The sequence below is a fragment of the Sebastes fasciatus genome, chromosome 19 (genome assembly GCF_043250625.1).
Source record: "Sebastes fasciatus isolate fSebFas1 chromosome 19, fSebFas1.pri, whole genome shotgun sequence".
In the NCBI taxonomy this organism is placed as follows: Eukaryota; Metazoa; Chordata; class Actinopteri; order Perciformes; family Sebastidae; genus Sebastes; species Sebastes fasciatus.
In genome coordinates, this window is record NC_133813.1 from 7,876,389 (window position 1) to 7,895,787 (window position 19,399).

Sequence of the window (19,399 nt, forward strand, 5' to 3'; positions counted from 1 at the left end):
TTTGTGATGTTTATGGCTGTCTATTTTGTGTAAAGGTTTCGAGAGATGCTACACAACTGACATTATTGTTAAATTGACTTTTCAAATAGGAATAAGAACATTGTATCTGCAGGGAACCGAGAGAGTTAAAGAGTTGAACGGAGGCGAGAGCAGGAGATGAGTCATGATGTCAAAATGTTATGAGGAGTGTTGGGAGGTCACGCAGCGTAGCAGCAGCACAGTAATCGGCAGCGTGTCACAGTGTGTATGATATTATGGCTGTCGGTTACAATAACAGTGATCTCTGCGATAGCAGAAGTATTTGTTCCAGCTGTTGTCAAGGTGCTATGACCGTTGACGTCCTTAGATTTGGCTGTGATGCTGATGATGTGAGGGCTGAAGCTCACTCTGCTGTTTCCATCACCAGCAGTTGCTCCAGTAACTTTAATGTTTGCATTAATGATTAACTTTCAACACATTCTCACTACCAACTCGTCAAATACCGCCGCTTGGTCAGTGCCCCTCGGCTTCGGAGACCGACGCACGGGGTGCCCCTCTTGCGTTACTTTTGGACGGACCAGGGACGGCGTGTCTCGTTACATGCATAGTGTCCTTTCAAAATAAAACTTCCGTTTTCACAGGAAGTTAGGTTTAGGCAACACAACCACTTAGTTAGGGTTAGGAAACGAGCATCGTTGACGTTAACTTCACTGACTAGCGACTCACGTGACTCATGGGACAGACGATACTAACGACTCACATGACTAACCGGACAGACGATGCTAACGACTCACGTGACTAACCGGACAGACGATACTAACGACTCACATGACTAACCGGACAGACGATGCTAACGACTCACGTGACTAACCGGACAGACGATGCTAACGACTCACGTGACTAACCGGACAGACGATGCTAACGACTCACGTGACTAACGGGATAGACGATACTAACGACTCACGTGACTAACGGGATAGACGATACTATTAACTAACGTGACTAACGACTCAAGGGACTCATGGGGCTGACGATACTTACAACTCAGGTGACTCACGGGACTAACGATACCGACGAGTTACGTGACTAAAGGCTGCCGTGACAAATTAACTCATAGTTAATTTTAGTTTCATACGGGGCACGAACGCCAGTCTCCTGGTTGAAAGAGTTGTGCTTGTTTGCACTTTCTCTGACCGTTGAATAACAGCGCGGGTGGAATTACATTGGAGTTAGTTGAAAGCCCGGTTCGTCACATTCTGTCGCTAAAGGGTGCCTCTGTGCGTCGGTTTCCGACGCCGAGGGGCGCTGACCAAACGTCTGTATTTGACGAGTTGGGAGTGAGAACGGGTTGTAACTAGTGGAGTTCATGTTATTGTTTTTTTATTAATCTTTTTTCATTCAAGTTTCTTAATGAACAAATAAAAAATGTAAATAAAAACAGGAGGGTTGAAATTGGAAATGTAATCAGAGACAAATGGGGGCCAAGAGGAATTAGAACACTGGAAGTTTTAATCACAGAAGTGTAGTTGTCTGTAGGTGTCCCCCTCCGTCTCTCTCTCTCTCTCTCTCTCTCTCTCTCTCTCTTTGTCTTCTTCTATTCATCTCCAGTGACTCTGTCTTTGTGCTCTTTTGTTGTCGGTTGACGTAATCGAGCTTAATGAATGTTTGAGTTTCTCTGCTGAAAAAAAGAAGAGGAAGAAGTCATTACAGGGATGAACCGCCACAAAACCCGTCTCCCAGGCAACTGCCCTATGTGCGTGTCTGTGTGTGTGTGTGTCGACAACGTTGTGGGGACACAGACATGTTCACACAATGACTTTGTCGGGACTCATCTGTCAACCCTAACGTTACCGGTACTGCAGCCTCCAGGGAATAACTGTACTGTAGGTGTAAATGGAAGTGATCTCAAAATACATCTTTTAAAGTCAAACTCTGGTGTGGACTACACAACCAGACCGAGACCACTTGAAAAGGTGGGTCTCTGTAACTATCTATCTATCTATCTCCCCATAATATTACAGCACAAGATACCTGTTTCTACCCGTTCGCCTTTATTTATGAGCTCCTGATCGCAGTCTTGACTCTTTGTGACACCAGAGAAGATAAAAACACACATAAGGTTCATTAAAGTGCAGCTTGACTCACTGTCAGTCAGCAGAATTTGAATTTGGTTTGTTTGTGGGGTTAAGGCTGGTTTATACTTCTGCGTTGAATCTACAGCATAGATGCGTATACCCTACGACAACTACATGGTGTGACAATGCAGACTGCAACAACTGTGATTGATCAGCTTGGTAGCATCGCATTTCATCCTACGACAAGCACAGAAAATTCACCCCCCTTTTGCCTCAGTTGGTTCAATGGTGGTACGCGCCATCTCCTCTGACAACTTCTCTCTTTTCTGCGTTGCAGTGATTTCAGTAAAAGCAACAGTTGCCCAATTAGGGTTGTCAAAGTTAACGCGATAATAACATGATAATGCATTAACGCAACTTGCAATTTTTGTTTGTAGCGGGTTCAGTTTTAAAGCTAGAGTGAAGACACTGGCATCATGTGAAACTAGAAAACCTAAGGACTCCATTGGTAACCATCGGTAACCATGCCAAACTAGCTTGTTGTGAAGGAGGCTAAATAAAGCTCCAAACTTAATTAATTACTAATTTTTGGCGAGGAAAAAATGGCATTTTTCAAAGGGGTCCCTTGACCTCTGACCTCAAGATATGAGAATGAAAATGGGTTCTATGGGTACCCACGAGTCTCCCCTTTACAGACATGCCCACTTTATGATAATCACATGCAGTTTGGGGCAAGTCATAGTCAAGTCAGCTCAGAGTATATATATATACATATTTATATATATATATGCATATATATAAGCAAACAGCACGACAGGCAAAAGATAGAGAGAGAGCAGTGTGTGTGTGTGTGTGTGTGTGTGTGTGTGTGTGTGTGTGTAATGAGATGGGTAAGTGGAATGTGTCCCTCCTGTTGAGGTGACTTCAGGGTGTTGTAGCTGCCACGCATTCCTCTGACCAGCTCGACAGGTTTCCCTGTAATGGGCCTTTATCTGTGCACCTGTGTGTGTGGGGAAGTCTATTCTGAATACTCATCAGTGGAATGTGCTCAGTTAATAATATAAGTCTGGGTGTGTTGCTCTCTCTGTGTGTGTGTTTTGATAAGTTGTGTATTGTCCTCTGTATTCATACCTCTGTTTGAAAGGATTATTGATTCAAATGTCTCTGCTGGGTGGAGGGAGGAAACAGCGCTGAGAGATGGATATTACTACTGCACTACTACTATTAATATGGCTGCACGATTATGGCCAAAATGATAATCACGATTATTTATCATGATTATTCTTTGATTTTAGCGACAACATATTTTTTATTGCACTTACACATTTGAATAAAGAGAGCACTGTTTTCACTTCCATGCTACATTCCTGCTAATGTACATTTAGGGTTGCACGATGTTGGAAAAAAATGATATTGCAATATTTTTTTTTCTCCTATATATATTCCAATATGAAAATATACAGGAATATTCACCATACCCTTTTGTTAGCGACATTTTAAAGTTAAATGCTTCAATCTGGTGCACTTTGAGAGCAAAATTAGCAACATTAAGAGGCTAGATAAACAATTTTATGTTCTCAACTTAATCATAAACACATTGGTTGTATAGATAATATCTATACCCTAAAGTGAAGCCAAAACATCTCGATCGTTTAGGAAGCGCTTGATTTGATATGCTGCAGCGTTTTCTATGAGCAGAACGCACATTTTAAACGTAAATATCGAAGGCGATCATGTTCATTTTATTGTGGGAAGTCAAAATCGTGATTGCGATTAATATTCGATTAATTATGCAGCCCTAACTACTAGTACTTATACTACTTTATCGCCGCAGTCAGGACCAAATCACTGCACCACAGCTTCTGAATTCATGTCCAAGATGTATTCACATTTTTAAACTGAATTGATTCAAATTCCTGAATTTATCCAACGAGCTCTAAAAATAGGAACTTCTAGCTTCACCCCTCCATTAGCCACAAGCTCTCTGATTGGTTGTTGATGCTAACAAGATCAATGTATCAACCTAAATGGTGACGATATGTCAATGTTGTGGTTCACAACTTGTTTCAGCTGCCCCCAAGTGGCCTAAAAGAAACAGTTATTGCAGATTTAAGTACAGATATGTTTGGTTAACTGAGTTAACGTGTTTATCCGTGTGTGTGTAGACAGGTGATTCACAGGCTCACATACTTAAACAGAGAGTAATGGACTTCTCTCTTTGTTCAAATAACAAAAGGACTCAAAGGAGTATTTCTACTTCCAGGATCCTGTGACCTCTGAACTTTGACCTCTTCACTGTTGTTGATACCACGGTTGACCTTTTAAACTGCAGCGTAATTTATCACGCTCTGTAGGCTACTGTGGTGAACATTGTTTGATAAATGACAAAATTATAGGGGTGTAACGGTACACAGAAAAGTCACGGCTCGACTCATACCCCGGTTTAGGAGTCACAGTTCGGTACAGTGGGGAAAGAAACAACAACAACAAATGCATAAGGATATAGATTTATTTTCATCCTTTTCTGCTTCTCTCCCTCAGGGAGTTTGATCCAGGATACATCAAGGAGTTTGGTACTTCACCTCCCTCCCTCCCTGCTCTTCCTCCTCCTCCTCCTTCCCCTCCTCCTCCTCCTCCTCCACCTCCACCACCACCACAACAACAAACACCACCGTTATCCCACCACAGCAGACGATGTTCAGCAGGAGCGGTCCAACTACGCATCAAGAACAGGTAGGAGAGAGCTGAGACCCTCCATCAATTGGCTGCTTTGCTAAACCCCTCCCTCAAACAGTTATCCAATCATTTCTTACTACTTTAACTAAGTCGGTCTGACAAGCTTTAGATTTCTCCACATGTTGAAGCGGTGGGCTTCAGTAGGAGAGATACTCTGGATATATAGACTTTGAGCGTGTGAGAGACTGGTTTAGACCACAGAAAACTCCTCAGTGTTTAGTGTCGCTGACTGGGACTTCCTGTCTGGTAGATGATAACAGTTCCTTCCAGTATCGATAAATTATCTTTATTTTTCTAACCGTGTTGGACGGGTCAAACAGGAAGCGAAGTCAAAAAAGTGACACGTTTACTGCTGGGGCAGCTGAAGAGGTCGTCACCCCCGGTGATAGGATGTCCTGTCTGTGCTTCCTTTTTTTTTGTGTGTGTGTGTGTGTGTGTGTGTGAGGATTTATTAGAGTGTCCTGTTGTGTGTTTGTGACTCAAGGTTCAAACTCAGATCAACACGGAAACAAACAGTGTAATACTGAGTCTGCTCAGGTTGCTATGGTAACCGCCTCCTGTTTCCTTCATTAGGGCTCAGTCCAGCTGTTTGTTAGACCAATTCATGCATTTCATTAAAACCAATTACTTGCTCTATGTTAAACACGTGATGCTGAGTTCATATGGGGACACTCTATGCACCATTAATTGAACTTGCTGCCTGCCTTTTTTCTGATTTTGTTGCTGTTGAGTAAATCTGAACATAATTTAAATAAACTAAAATATCATTAAAGGGACTGTATGTAACTTTTTACACGTGTAAATATTTTTCAATCATTGTAGCATAATCTAAAAAGTGAGACCTTCTACAAGTTTCCGGGTTTCCTCTCTCAGCCGTTAGACTGCTTTTAAGGTGAAGAATGCGGACTGTTTTCTCCGGGAAAATCCAACAGATGTGACGTCATGCACGCTTGGCTTGCAAGTGCCTTTACCATAGCTAACGTTCGGTTAGAAATAGAGTCCACTAACGCCTGTCTTGAAAAAACAGGAATGTGACTGACGTCGTGGGGAAAACTAGTGTTGTGGGAGAATAGCAGAGCCAGTGCAGAGAGAGAGTGTGTGTGTGTATGTATGTGTGTGTGTGGGAGCAGCGGAGCAGAAGAGAGTTAGTTTAGCTCTGGGAAGTGGAAGTTGCAGTTTGTGCAGAGATAAATGCTGCAGCTCCTCAAGACCAACGGAGGTTTCCCGTGTGTTGTTTTCCTGCTGCTGAGTGGAGCGACGGGGGTTAACTCTGGAGCGAGTGACGTTATCGACTCCGGCCAAAACTCCGGTGTCTCCCCTGTGTCTTCTGACCACGGTCGGGAGGCTGAAGCAGGAAAAGTTAACACTAGGATCAACATCGATTCATGGAGGGACCTTCGTTTGGTAAGCTAATATTACTGCCAAGCAGGTGAAATATAGAGTGATATTGTGGTTTTAGCTGCTAATGTTGATAACGTTAATCGACATGATGCCTGTCAGTCTCGTGTGTGTCGGTAGTGAGAGCGCAAGCAACAGGACGCTGACTGTCGTTGACTTAACAGCCACAGGTGTCACTGTTAACAAGCAATTTGTGATTCCTACACAGAGTCCCTTTAATTTATTTGCATTTCCACCTTTATTTGACAGATGACAGTGTAGAAATGGGAGGATATGACATGCAACAAAGGCTGGACATTGTTATTATGTGGCACGCGCTGTAACCACTCAGTTTACAGAGCGCTGTGATAGGACGTTACAAGATTCTGTGATGGTGAACTACGTGTGAATCACATGTTATGTTGTTGAGTGTGAACGTATGAGGCCTGTACATCTCTCTCTCTCTGTGTTGTGTGTATCAGCTCCGTCCATACAGACAAACAGTCTATAAATACTGAAACTCTGCTACAGCCAGTTTCATCCTAATATGGAGGTCATGTCCTAGAAGTACTCTGTGTGTGTGTGTGCGTGTGTGTGTGTGTGTGTGTGTGTGTGTGTGTGTGTGTGTGTGTGTGTGCGTGTGTGTGTGTGTGTGTGTGTGTGTTTGTGCGGCCTCGGGAGGGTGCTAGTGTGACTACAGACATTTACTCTGGTTTGAGTTTTCTGGTTTCCCAGTTGCCCACTGTTATCATTAGCCTGAAGCCTGTAAGTAAAGAGTTGGCCTCTTTACTTTATAATTCCAAAACTCGTCAGTCCTTGTAACATTTCACAACATTGAAGTTTGAAAACAATACTCCTGGAAAAAACTCAAAGCTCCACATACTTGCCAACCCTTGAGAGCTTAAAAGAAGGGAGGATTTCAAAACCAAATTTGAGTTTCAGAGACTTTGTTTCCTGCATTCTGGTGACTTTAAAAGAGCGATAAATAACAAAATAGTAAGTTCACTGTTCACTTTTAATTTTACCTTTAACTCCCTGGAAAGAAAACTGAATATGTTGCCCCTCTGGTGTGAGCTTGACGTCTCAATCTCTGGCATAAACTAATATTCATCTGTTTTTATTTATTTTTGCTCCTGCTTGAGTATTTCGTTCTCTTAGTACTCTCCATTTCTCTCTCCATCTCTCACTCACTGAAGGTCCTTTCAGACACAACGAGACAAAGCCACCACTGCGCTCTGAAACCTGTTATTTCCAATGGTTTGCGCCGCGCCATGACGGCTTTTCTAGTAAAGCCCAACTTTGGGTGCTGGACGCTGTGGCAAGTGCAGCTTAAACATGAGCTGAAACTGCACTGTGTCGCGAGCGTAGACTGCTCTCTTCCGCCGGGAAACGACAGTTGGCGTAGCTCTATTGTCGTCCGGGTGGAAACAGTAGAGATTATACACACTGTTCAGTTCCTGAAACAGGCTAAGATAACAAAAAGGAAAAAAAAAAGGAGAGAAACACGGGAGAATTGTGACTCCGGGAGGAAACCGGGAGAGGGCGATGAAAAACGGGAGTCTCCCGGGAAAATGGGGAGGGTTGGCAAGTGTGTATATTACACAATACTTTGATTTTGGAAGGGTGACTGAGCAGTTTAAAGTTAGTTCTCTGCTGAAGTGTCTTTGAGCAACACCGTGTAGTTGCAGGTGATTGTAACAACAGCGTCATTAAAATGTACTCTACAGTCACATAAACAGGCAGAATGACTCTATTCTCCCACAATCCCCTGGGCTCTGGGTGGTTATCAGATACCACTGAGGAGGAGAGGAGGGGGGTAGAGCGGGGGGGCAATGCTTGTCTCTTATTGGTCCAAAAACAGGAAGTGGGCCATCAGAGCCCCATGAGGCTGGGTGTTAATACGGAGAGGACGGACAGACTGACTTATAAACACACACGGTCTCTTTCTCTGACTCCTTCTTTCCTTTCCTTTTCTTCTTTTTTTGTCCCTTTTTTCTTTCTCTCTTTTCCTTCTTTCCTTTCCTACGTTGCTCCTCTTTTTCCTTCCTGTCATCCCTGTTCCATCTCATCACTTCTCCTTCGTTCCTGTCCTTTCCTGTCTCTCTTTTCCCTTCTATTCCTTTCCTCTTCCTCCTGTTTCTCTTCCTCCATTCCCCTCCCCTCCGGTCCTCTCCTCCTTCCTTTTCAGATGTTTCTTTAGTTGAATCACCACATTTTTCTAAAACGACATCACGTAATTGCACAAAACACACGCGTAATACAAACAAACTCCCTCACACACACACACACACACACACACACACACACACACACACACGCACACACACACGCACACACACACACACAGTGCAGTCTCTAGTGTTAGTCCCTGTATTAACAGACCTGTCATTAACTTTGTGAATCATACTAGTGTCCGATCCTGTGTATTGTGTTCTGGTGATGGGCGGGACTACGCTGTTGTTTACCTTTTAATGTGGTCAGATTAACCCAATGGTTAGGCTAGTTTCACCTGTTGCACTGTTGCTATGGTTACCTGCAGTTTAATATACCTTGAGCTCTGCTTTAGATCTGTGGTTAAACTGATGAACAGATTGATATACTGTATAAAGTATAAACATACACCGGTGAGCAAGATTCTCTGTGGTTCATGGTTAATGTAGTCTAGTGAGTGTCTGCATATTTTGGATGTCCTTTGATGATGGTCTCAGGGGTCCTTGAAGAGTTTCCAGGGTTTATTGATGTGGTTCAAGAAGTCCTTTAGATGGTCGGCCGTCGGACAGTTTGGGGCCGTCAGTGAGCTTCCGTCAGCCTAGTTTTTTGCGGTGTGTCACGCGCCGTTGGCTGTAGTCTGCCCGTATCTATGTTTTTTTGGCTGATTCAGCATGTTGAATCGGCGGCAGAGCCTGTCGTTGACAGAAATCACTCTGATTGGCTGTTCAACTTAAACAAATCAGTGCATGAGAAGACAAACAGAAGTGAGGAAAGCAAGGCAACAAGTTAAAGTCAAGAGAGCAAACGCAGAAGGCTCTTCTCACGTTTCTTTTCCATCTTCATCTCATCTTTCAAATACATTGATATTTTCACGACAGATATCTGGAATGAATCTAAGTGGTGAGTGAGAGTGGTGTGAAAATGGTCGGCAGACGCTGCTTTGTTTCATGTACTTATCATAACAACGGCTTGTATATCCCCAGTCCTCGGTTGTCCGGTTTCCCTTTTTGAATGACGAAGACAGACCACCGCCACTTGCTGGTGTGGAGAGTCTCATCTCACGCAGCCGCAGTACGTACGTACAGTAGTCGGCCGTTGGCTGTAGTCTTTGCGGTGGGTTCGAGTGCAGTTTTTTGGCCAAGACAAAGCACGACGTGAGGCGATGCAACGATCGTCCTTCGTCGTGCTTTAAGCCCTGCAGTATCAGGCTGTGCTGTCATGAATCTACCCGGCCTCATGAAAGGCGATATCATTCTGAGCCCTGACCTAACGTACCTTTATCTGCCTTTGAATCTTATACTCACCCAAGCAAAGTGCAGATAGTTGGCAGCTTGACCCGGCCTTTTTATCTACATCGTATCTGCTCAGGTTAAACAACAGTGACTTCATCTGAATGCCCCTCAGTTGTCAGACCAACTTCACTGTATAACTTGTTCCACTAGTTTTATCAATAGCCACTAATTAGCAAACCCTCTGGTATGAGAAACCTTTCTGGAATGATGTCCCTTGACCTGTCTCACCAAATAAAGGACAATTTGTCTGTGGGTATAAGAGTGCAGGCTACAAGTCTACAGGGTCATCATAGGGCTGTGTATTGGAAAGAATGTGGTGACAATATATTGCGATATAAGCAAGGCAATATATTGCGATTTTTTCAAATCTAATTTTAGGAAAACTGTCCTAGTATAAAGACACACCGCCATCAAATCTGAGTAAAAACGTCACTATATGAAATCTCTTTGAAATGTCTACTATGGGGACTAACATCATTACGCATGAATATAATTGGACCTGTTGGATTCACAAGAGTCTCAGCTTTACAGTGATACCCAATCTATGTAATTCAAGACTGTTTAGGGACCCTAGTATGCAGAAATATTCAAATACACCATTTTTAGAATAGGTGAAAATAACACATTTATACTGCTTGCAATTGATGTTTTTTGCCCAGAACCGCATATGATTATCATAAAGTGTGCATGTCTGTAAAGGGGAGACTCGTGGGTACCCATAGAACCCATTTTCATTCACATATCTTGAGGTCAGAGGTCAAGGGACCCTTTTGAAAATGGCCATAGACCAATGTCTTTGTACACGAATCAATGCATTAAATTTTGTGACTATGTCACAAACTGCTGTGCAACTGGGCTGGTACAGCGCATTCAGAATATGCATCTCTCCATTGGGGTTTTTACCACAGTTATGGTCAGCTCTGTGTGTACACACAAACCAACCAGCCACGGCTGAGGTAGAGAAAGATTATGCCCAAAAGAATAGTTCAAGTGTGTCCCCCGTATCCACTTTTGCCCACCTCTCTCTCTCTCTCTCTCTCTCTCTCTCTCTCTCTCTCTCTCTCTCTCTCTCTCTCTCTCTCTCTCTCTCTCTCTCTCTCTCTCTCTCTCTCTCTCTCTCTCTCTCTCTCTCCAATTTTGGTTTCCGAGCAGATCAAAGAGATTATTATTCTGGGCTGGAGGAACAGTTTCCCACGGCAATAGATAAGGTCTGTGTTCAGAGAGACACACCCTGCACACACACACACACACACACACACACACACACACACACACACACAAACAGGGCAGTAAAGACAGTTTGAGCCAGACTGTGTCAATACAAACATTTCCTTTTTCTTAACGGTCCATAAAAATGTATATCAGCTTATAATTTCTACTTTCTACATGGCTCATACCTCCAATCAGATTCTGTTCTCAGTCCAATTTTTCAGTGTTTTGATCCAGATACAAAATAAAAATGACATTTATGAAACATTTTCTGTCATTAAAGTAACACATTTAGAGGACTGAGTGCGTTGTCTCTTAGTGGAATCTATTTTTCATGAGCTGTACGTTAACAAGCTTGATACCAATCCATCCACCGATCCGTTCTCATTCCCAGGGCGTAAATTACCGCCGGTTTGTCACGCCCATCGGCGTGTGATGCCGACGCACAATGCACCCTTTTTAGTGCCTGTATGAGCCGCACCGGCCTTTCAATTCACTACAATGTAAACCCATCTGGTCCAGGAGTGAGGTGACGTAGTATGAAGAGCAAAAGAGATGTGGATGGGTTCAACAAACACAAGACTTTCATCCAGGAGACCACTGTTCGTGTCCCATGCCAAGTTTCGGTTTCACTTTACAATCAGCTGTTCGTTCGTGTCCTGTGTTCACAACGTTCAGTTTCACTTAACAAACGTAGTAGTTTTAAGCCCAACCATTCCTACTGGTCAGGGGATCACCAAAGCTGATTCGATTTATCATGTGGTCAACATTGATATCTGGAGCAACTTTCATGACAATCTGTACAATAGTTGCCGAACCAAAAATGTCAACCTGCTGGTGGTGGTAGAGAAAAAAGTCAGGGGATCATCAAACTCTGGGAACAATGGATGTATCATTATCTATTTTTAAGTAACAACAACAATGTAATTAGTTACATTTGTAAAGTAACTTGAATACTGATCAGTGATTCCTAACTTTCGTCAATGCGTCTGCCCTTGTTTACTCCAGTCCGTCTGGCAGTGATAATATAACAATCAATAATAATCAGTTCATTGTTCACTGTAGAAGCACATGCTGCATCATGAGACATCTTTCTGCCCACGGCTTCAAAATCAGCTCACTGTTTTCAACAACTCTCTCTCTCTCTCCATGTTTATGTATCCTCCCTCTTCTTCCTCCCTCCTCACCGTTCTGCTCTTGTTATTGCGTCCTCGTCACCTCCTCAGGTTATCCTCTGTTTTATTTTTATTTCATGGCACAGGAAAGACAATATTGTGGAGTTCCATGTCTCTCGCCATTTTTTTTTATCCTCCCCTTCCTCACCATTTCCTCTCTTTCTACCATCTCTCCATCAGTCTTCCAGTTGCTTCATTCCTCAGTATCTTCTCCCTAACGGCCCTTATCTCCCTCCATCCTCCCACCCTTTCTTGCTACTCCTTCTTTCTCACTATCTTGTACCTTACCTCCCTCTTTTCTCTCCTTCCTCCCCTCTCTCTCTCTCTTTCTCTCTTCTCAGTGTCTCTCGCTCACACACACCACATCAACAGCTACCATCCAGACCAAGCCAGGCTAAGGATGTTTACTTCATGCTTTTATCATACGGCCTAATGACGCTTAATTGCTTCATTTGCTTAACGAGCTCGGGGACGGGGACCAACGCAACGCGACTCAATCTGAGCAGACAGTCCCAGACTGGAACTAGAGCCAAAGGACAGATCACAGGGTGGTAGAGATGGGATCGGTCGTGGCGAGTCTTTTTGAATTTTGATGGAGTAAATGAACGTCGAAAACTCAGGAAAAGGGTGGTTGCGTCGGTCTGGGTCGCAACGAAGACGGCTTTAGGTCCGAGTGGTGAAGAAGAATGAGTAGATTTCTAAGAGGACTTTTGGAAGTACTCTTGTACAGAGGAGAGCATGTAAGGGAACAGTTGAGTAGAGTTCTAGGTTTTCTTGGAGCTTTCTAGAAGGAAACACCAAACAAGCAGCCCAGTGTTAAAGGGTGTGGAAATGGACCTTTTTGGGATTTTCTAAGAGAAGAGGAAACAATCAGACAAGTAGAGTACAGCTAAGAAGAAAGCAGTAGAGTAGAAAGTAGAATAAAGTGGACTTTGAGTTGAAGCCATGGAGCTGCTGGAGGCGTTCTACCGCAGGAAGCTCCGGAAGAAGCAGAAGAAGGCTGAGCTTGGCCGGTCGGACGGGGCACTGTGTCGAGCGCCATCGGAGGCCAGCGTCAATGGCCTGGCGACCGGCCTCATCTCCAAAGTCCTCAGGTTCACCTCCAGGTAAAACAGGTTCCACGTTTAGTTTATTAGTCAGAAACACGGGAGAAGGAAACAGTGTGAGGTGCTTCCTGCTACTCAAAAATCGTCGGTGTTGATCAAACCGAATGTGGTAATCGTTGTTGCCTCACTTTAGTCCCAATTTTTTCATCATGACTCAACTCTAATTTGCCGGCCCTGTCTTACGTACCTATACAATGAAACCGTATCGTGAATTACGTTTCAAGGGAAGCCTATTTTGTCGCGGATTATGTTTGTTTTTGACGTATAACAAATACGTTTCTAAAGTAGTAGTCTGTGGAAGTCCACAATGAGGAGATCGGGGTGGTTGACTAAAACTCAACGTTCACTATGATTTTTTTTACTAAACCCAACCAAGTTGTTTTGTCGCCTAAACCTAACAAAGTAGTTTTGTTTTGTGTTTTGTTTAAATTTCGTAGTAATTTTAAGCCAAATCATGTTGTTTTTTTACTAAACCTAACCAAGTAGTTTTGTTGCCTAAACTTAACGAAGTAGTTTTGTTGTGTTATTGTGGTGTTTTGTTTCAGTTTTGTAGTAATTTTAAGCCAAACCATGATGTTTATTTTACTCAACCTAACCAAGTAGTTTTGTTGCGTTTTTATTATGGCTAGGAAGCTACACTAAGATTTAATGTGATGTTTGTTAACTTTTTTAAAACTAGCCCATGGGAAAAAGTTGAATCATACACTTCTAGGGGCATTTACTTTGGAAAATATCTAAATTGATGCAGTAAAAATGTTCGAAATCTGAAATTAACGAAGTAGTTTTGTTGCATTGTTACGGTGTTTTGTTTCAATTTCGTAGTAATCCTAAACCAAACTATGATGTTTATTTTACTAAACCTAACAAAGTAGTTTTGTTGCGTTTTTATGATGTTTTGTGTTAATTTGGTAGTAATCTTAAACCAAACCATGATGTTACTTTCACTAAACCTAGCCAAATAGTTTTGCTGCGTTTTTTGTTTTGTTTTGTTTAAATTTACAACGTTAACCATGCGTTTAAAACAGTGAGCGTAATCTGCGAGAAAATACGTTTCCCTCGAAACGTGACGTAATTGAGAATGCAGTTTAGTTGTATGGGAACGTCATTTTGTAGGAGAAAGGGTTGAATTTGCACACTGAATATTCAGGACTTTAATAGCACAACCTGAAATTTGTACCTGATCCTCTGGTTCTTTTTTAACAAACTTTGAAACAGAAAGCCAATGATGCCATGACATTTGTGACATTTAGGACTTGATATCTATATTTTGGGCACAACCTTGGTGACTTGTGAATGCAGGGCCAAGACATGTATATGTGCATTAGTGTGGTCCAGGTTTCAAAATTAGACTTGGATTTGAAACTCGAACCAAATCACACCATGCTGTACTCCAGCCAGTCCCCCTGAGAGCTAGTGGCGAGGGTGAATATCCGTACACGTGTTACAGAGATGATAACGCGTTGAGGTATTCCAGTCACGTCCCGTCATTACCCAGGGATCCTGGGGTTCACAGACATGCGGGCTTTCATGTCTCTGTCTCCTACTTACTCAGATACAAATCTTTTCCTGTTTATCTGTGTGGATAAATACACAGCAGCAGAACATGTCAAATATGACGAGGATCAGTGGAAGATTATTGTAACCGATGTCTCTGTTATCATAACTGGTTAGATAACGCATTCAAAAATGATGATGGTGATGTCATAAAGATTATCACTACAAACAAAAACGCATTATTTTATCCCTGAAGTTACATCACCATGAAGAAATAATTACAAAAAAAAATGTAGTCCACTAACGGACCCCCTACTGATAACAATAAGAGGTCAGACAATGAACAGAGGTCGTAGGTCAGTTTGAATTGCTGTTGCTTCCAGTAGATTTGAACAGTGACAATCTTTTTAAACCATGTCTGCAGCATAATTCACTTCTCTTGTGACCATTTGATGGTCAATACGTCAGTTCCACACATATATTTTCACCAAAATATGGCGCAATAAGACGTCATGTTGCACGTGTTTGTCTAAGTGCAGTTTTATTATTCATTTTCATTTTTGTTTTTTATTATCTGGTTGTAATATTTTGCCTGAAGGAGCCTGAAGTTAAAAGTATTTAGGCATTTTTTAAATTGTAAGGAAGGGAAAGGCAACGATAGGTGAGTCAGATCTCTGTGGAATGAGGCCATGCAGCTGTGGTTGTGTTGTGTTGTGTTGTGTTACTGTGGGAGGACACAGCAGGACATTATTTATTAATGTTGAACTCGAAATGATCCGTTTTCTGGTTCCAGCTCTGATAATAAACTGCGTTCAGCGCTAGATTCCCTGCAGCAGTTTGAGACCTCTAATGGTTCTGGGAATGAAGATCTGTGCAGGGTGAAAGGAGACTAACATGATTTAAAACAGAACCCATGACTGTGGTGTGAGTGTTGGATGCTTTCTGTGAATCAAAAAGTTTAGCTGCTGGCCAAAGTGCAACAGTGGAAATATGATTTTTACCTTTATAAATAATCTCTGATCAAATAAATCTTAACATTGTCTGTTCAAATGCCTGTGGATGCATTATTCTGCTGTGGTTCAAGTATGAACAATATGGTCAATTGGAAAGATGAACATATGTCTGATTTTCTCTCTTTGTATCCTGACATGACTGACTTCACCTCAGTTTATAACATGGATGGCATATTTATTTATTTTAATTGGTTACAATATTTCTTTACTTTAATTAATTGAAATATTTCTTTACTCTAATTAGTTAAAATATGTCTTTACTTTAATTAGTGGAAATATTTCTTTACTTTAATTAGTTAAAATATTTCTTTACTTTAATTAGTTAAAATATGTCTTTACTTTAATTAGTGGAAATATTTATTTATTTTAATTAGTTACAATATTTCTTTACTTTAATTAGTTAAAATAGTTTAAAATATTTCTTTACTCTAATTAGTTAAAATATGTCTTTACTGTTATTAGTTAAAATATTTCTTTACTTTAATTAGTTAAAATTGTTTAAAATATTTCTTTACTCTAATTAGTTAAAATATTTCTTTACTGTTATTAGTTAAAATATTTCTTTACTTTAATTAGTTAAAATTGTTTAAAATATTTCTTTACTCTAATTAGTTAAAATATTTCTTTACTGTTATTAGTTAAAATATTTCTTTACTTTAATTAGTTAAAATATTTCTTTAATTTTATTTGTTAAAATATTACCCTACTTTAATTTGTTAAAATAGTTAAAATATTTCTTTACTCTAATTAGTTAAAATATGTCTTTACTTTAATTAGTTAAAATATTTCTTTACTTTAATTAGTTGAAATATTTTTTTACTTTAATTTATTAAAATATTTCTTTACTTTAATTTGTTAAAATATTTCTTTACTTTAATTTGTTAAAATATTTATTTCTTTAATTAGTTGAAATATGTATTTACTTTAATTAGTAATCACAAGATTTGTGACTGTATCTTGAACTGAAGTTTAAAAACGACAATTTGCCGATTTTTTGCGATTTATGTGCCTGACCATTTTTTGACTACGACCAGTAACATCCTGGAGTCTCTGCTGATTGCCTGGCAACTGGAAGGTTTATTTTGTAACCTTTGGACAGAGCCAAGCTAGCTGTTTCCCCCTGATTCCAGTCTTTATGCTAATCTAAGCTAACTGGTTCAACTACAGATATGAGAGTGGTATCAATCTGTTCGTCTGACTCAGCAAGAAAATGAATAAGAGTCGAGTCAAACAGGTCAAATACTGCACGTACACTAAACTCTCTCTTTGTATTTCAACCCCACAGACGCAGTGAGCCGGCGTCTCGTCCTCACTCGTGGCATTCGACGAAGCTCGGTGAAGGTCAGCGGCAGCCGGATCAGGGCAGGATGGAAACGATGAGCAGCGCCTGGCACCACAGCTACCACGACAGGTCAGTGTTCAATCTGCAGTGTATCTGCAGAGACCCTGCAGCCCTCTGCCTGGATTTTCTCTCTCCTTCTTATTTTGCTGTGTTTAGGACATTTCTGGGCTTCAGTAAAGAGTGTTTGGGCCAATAACAGCGCGCAGGGTGTGCAAGCCCGTTCAGGTGGTCAAATACCGCTGCTTTTATAGCGCCCCTCAACGTCTGATACCGAGGCACAAGTCCCCCTTTAGCTCTGTCAGATACAAAGTGGCCGTATTATTCACGGATGAGAACGTGTTGTGTGTTTTTATGTGCATGTGTTCCTGTGATCCCGCGGCTCCTCTGTCTCTCCTCCGCTGTGTGCAGTAGCATCGGTGTGTCAGTAGTTTGACCGAGAGTAGCGCTGGAAAGTTGACCGTCTGTCTGCGTGGTGTGTTTTGATTCTGAAGTGTCAAAATGTCAGTTTGTAACACCTCAAACCTCAAACTTTAACTTCCTAATTAAGACATTTGAAGACGGTGAAGAACTTTTTGGGAAACAAGGACATTTTTGAAAAGTGATGAACTTTTATGGAAGAGGGGAAATCTTTGGAAGGCGAGGAACTCTTTTGGATGAGGGGACATTTTTGGAAAGTGAGGGCGTTTTAGAAAGTGTTACTAGGGCAGGAATTTGTCAAGGTGACGGAAACCCAGAGACGGATCAATGTGAGGAGCTGTTAGCTGTTATCTGTCTGTTATACGATGTGTGACCTTTGACTGTCTGTCTGCGTGGTGTGTGTTTGATTCTAAGGTGTCAAAATGTCGGTTTGTAACACTGACCTCAAACTTTAAATTCTTTACATAACTTCCAAATTAAGACATTTGAGACAGTGAAGACATTTTTGGAAAGTGGTGACCCTTTAAGGGCTGTTCACTTTGGTTTAAGAATTAAAATTAGAATGAGGTTTGGTTAGGGTTTGTTACATTATGGAGAGTTTTGTTCACGTTGTCTTGTAGTGTTTTTAGGATTCAGATCTGCTGTTTCAGACCAGTCAGAGCTCCTGCTGCTGGATGATATGTCTGCAGACGTGATCATAATAAAAGTTTACACACAGTAACGTGTGTCCTCAGCTAAAGTATCTGCAGTGATATATATTGAGTCATCTCAGTTGCACAAACTGGTTGAATACATAATTGTTTTATTGTTGTGTTTTTTTTTCGTTGGTCAGCAGGTTTTATGTCATCAGAGGAAGTTACATCACTGTTTCTTTTAAACGGCCGTGAAAGGCGAATAAAAGCCTCTGACGTGGTTGTGTGTGTGGGTGTGTGTGTGTGTGTGTGTTGGGTGGACGGAGCATTGACGTCGATGCCTGTAGAAACGGGCATTCCTGATGCCCTTCCCCCTCACCTCTGGGTCTCCCATGGCAACAACCCCCCCCCCCCCCACACACACACACACACACACTCTTGACTGTCGTGTCCTGTTAGTAAAGTGGGGATCTGCATAAAAAGTTTGTCGTAACATTTCTGCAACTCCGCTTTAATAGAACAGAAATTAAGAAAACAGAAGAGAAAGAAAGTCAAACAGGGACGGACAGAACAGCTGACAGAAAGAGATGGATGCTGACACAAAAGTTAAGACTCGGAGAAGTTACTGACACAGAAAAAAAAGGAGAGATGCAGACGGAGAATGTCCCCCTTTTTCCAGAGCAGTAATTGCATTGTGTTCGGTTGAAGGACTTGGTGGGTCAAACTATGACGTAGATGCTCACACATTTACATTCCAGTCAGTTATCTACTGTAGAGTGAGGTAACGGCAGATTCAGCAGCAAATCAACGACTTTACAACCAACAGTTGGAACAAATAAAACCCCTTTCAGACATGCACCTGGTGACGTAACCGTTCTGGCAGTTTGATGTCATGTCTGTATACACCCGAGTCATTTTATGTAAAAGTCACAACGGCAATCTGACGAGGACCTGGAACATTTCTGGAACACTTCAACACGGCACAAGTCTGAATATCATACATTTTGTTCTGCCTTCTTAAAAGCACTGAATTATGTTGATCACCTAATTAGCATCTCTTATGTACAAAGAAAACAAAACTAGCTTAATAAACCAGGAAACACTGTGAGTTTTAAGTTGTTGAAGAGATTCTTCTCATGTCAGATCAGTTTAGTGATTTTTTAGAAGCGAAAAACGAAAAAACAAATACAACCACGACAATAATCCGACCAGCACTCCCTCTGTATTTCATTCATTACCATCTGCATGGATAAAGATATGAATTATCTAGCAAAACATCGTTCATTAATTAGAAAACAAATAGCAGCAAAACTAATGACATTCCCATCGGCCTCAGCTGTA

The 19,399-nt window shown here is 41.5% G+C and overlaps 1 protein-coding gene across 6 annotated transcripts in view; it reads left to right on the forward strand.

The window, feature by feature from the left end:
* shroom3 (shroom family member 3) overlaps window positions 1-19,399 on the forward strand; it is a 53,174-nt gene that overhangs the window by 14,871 nt on the left and 18,904 nt on the right. For 3 of the 6 annotated variants that reach the window (XM_074618775.1, XM_074618776.1, XM_074618778.1), the window contains 2 exons: window positions 4,596-4,787; window positions 16,953-17,078. In XM_074618775.1, the coding sequence (XP_074474876.1) occupies window positions 4,596-4,787; window positions 16,953-17,078 (318 nt within the window). Of the gene's footprint in view, window positions 1-4,595; window positions 4,788-5,901; window positions 6,195-12,558; window positions 13,161-16,952; window positions 17,079-19,399 lie in introns of those variants that run through there. The other 3 variants (XM_074618780.1, XM_074618779.1, XM_074618777.1) reach the window with 3 other exon arrangements.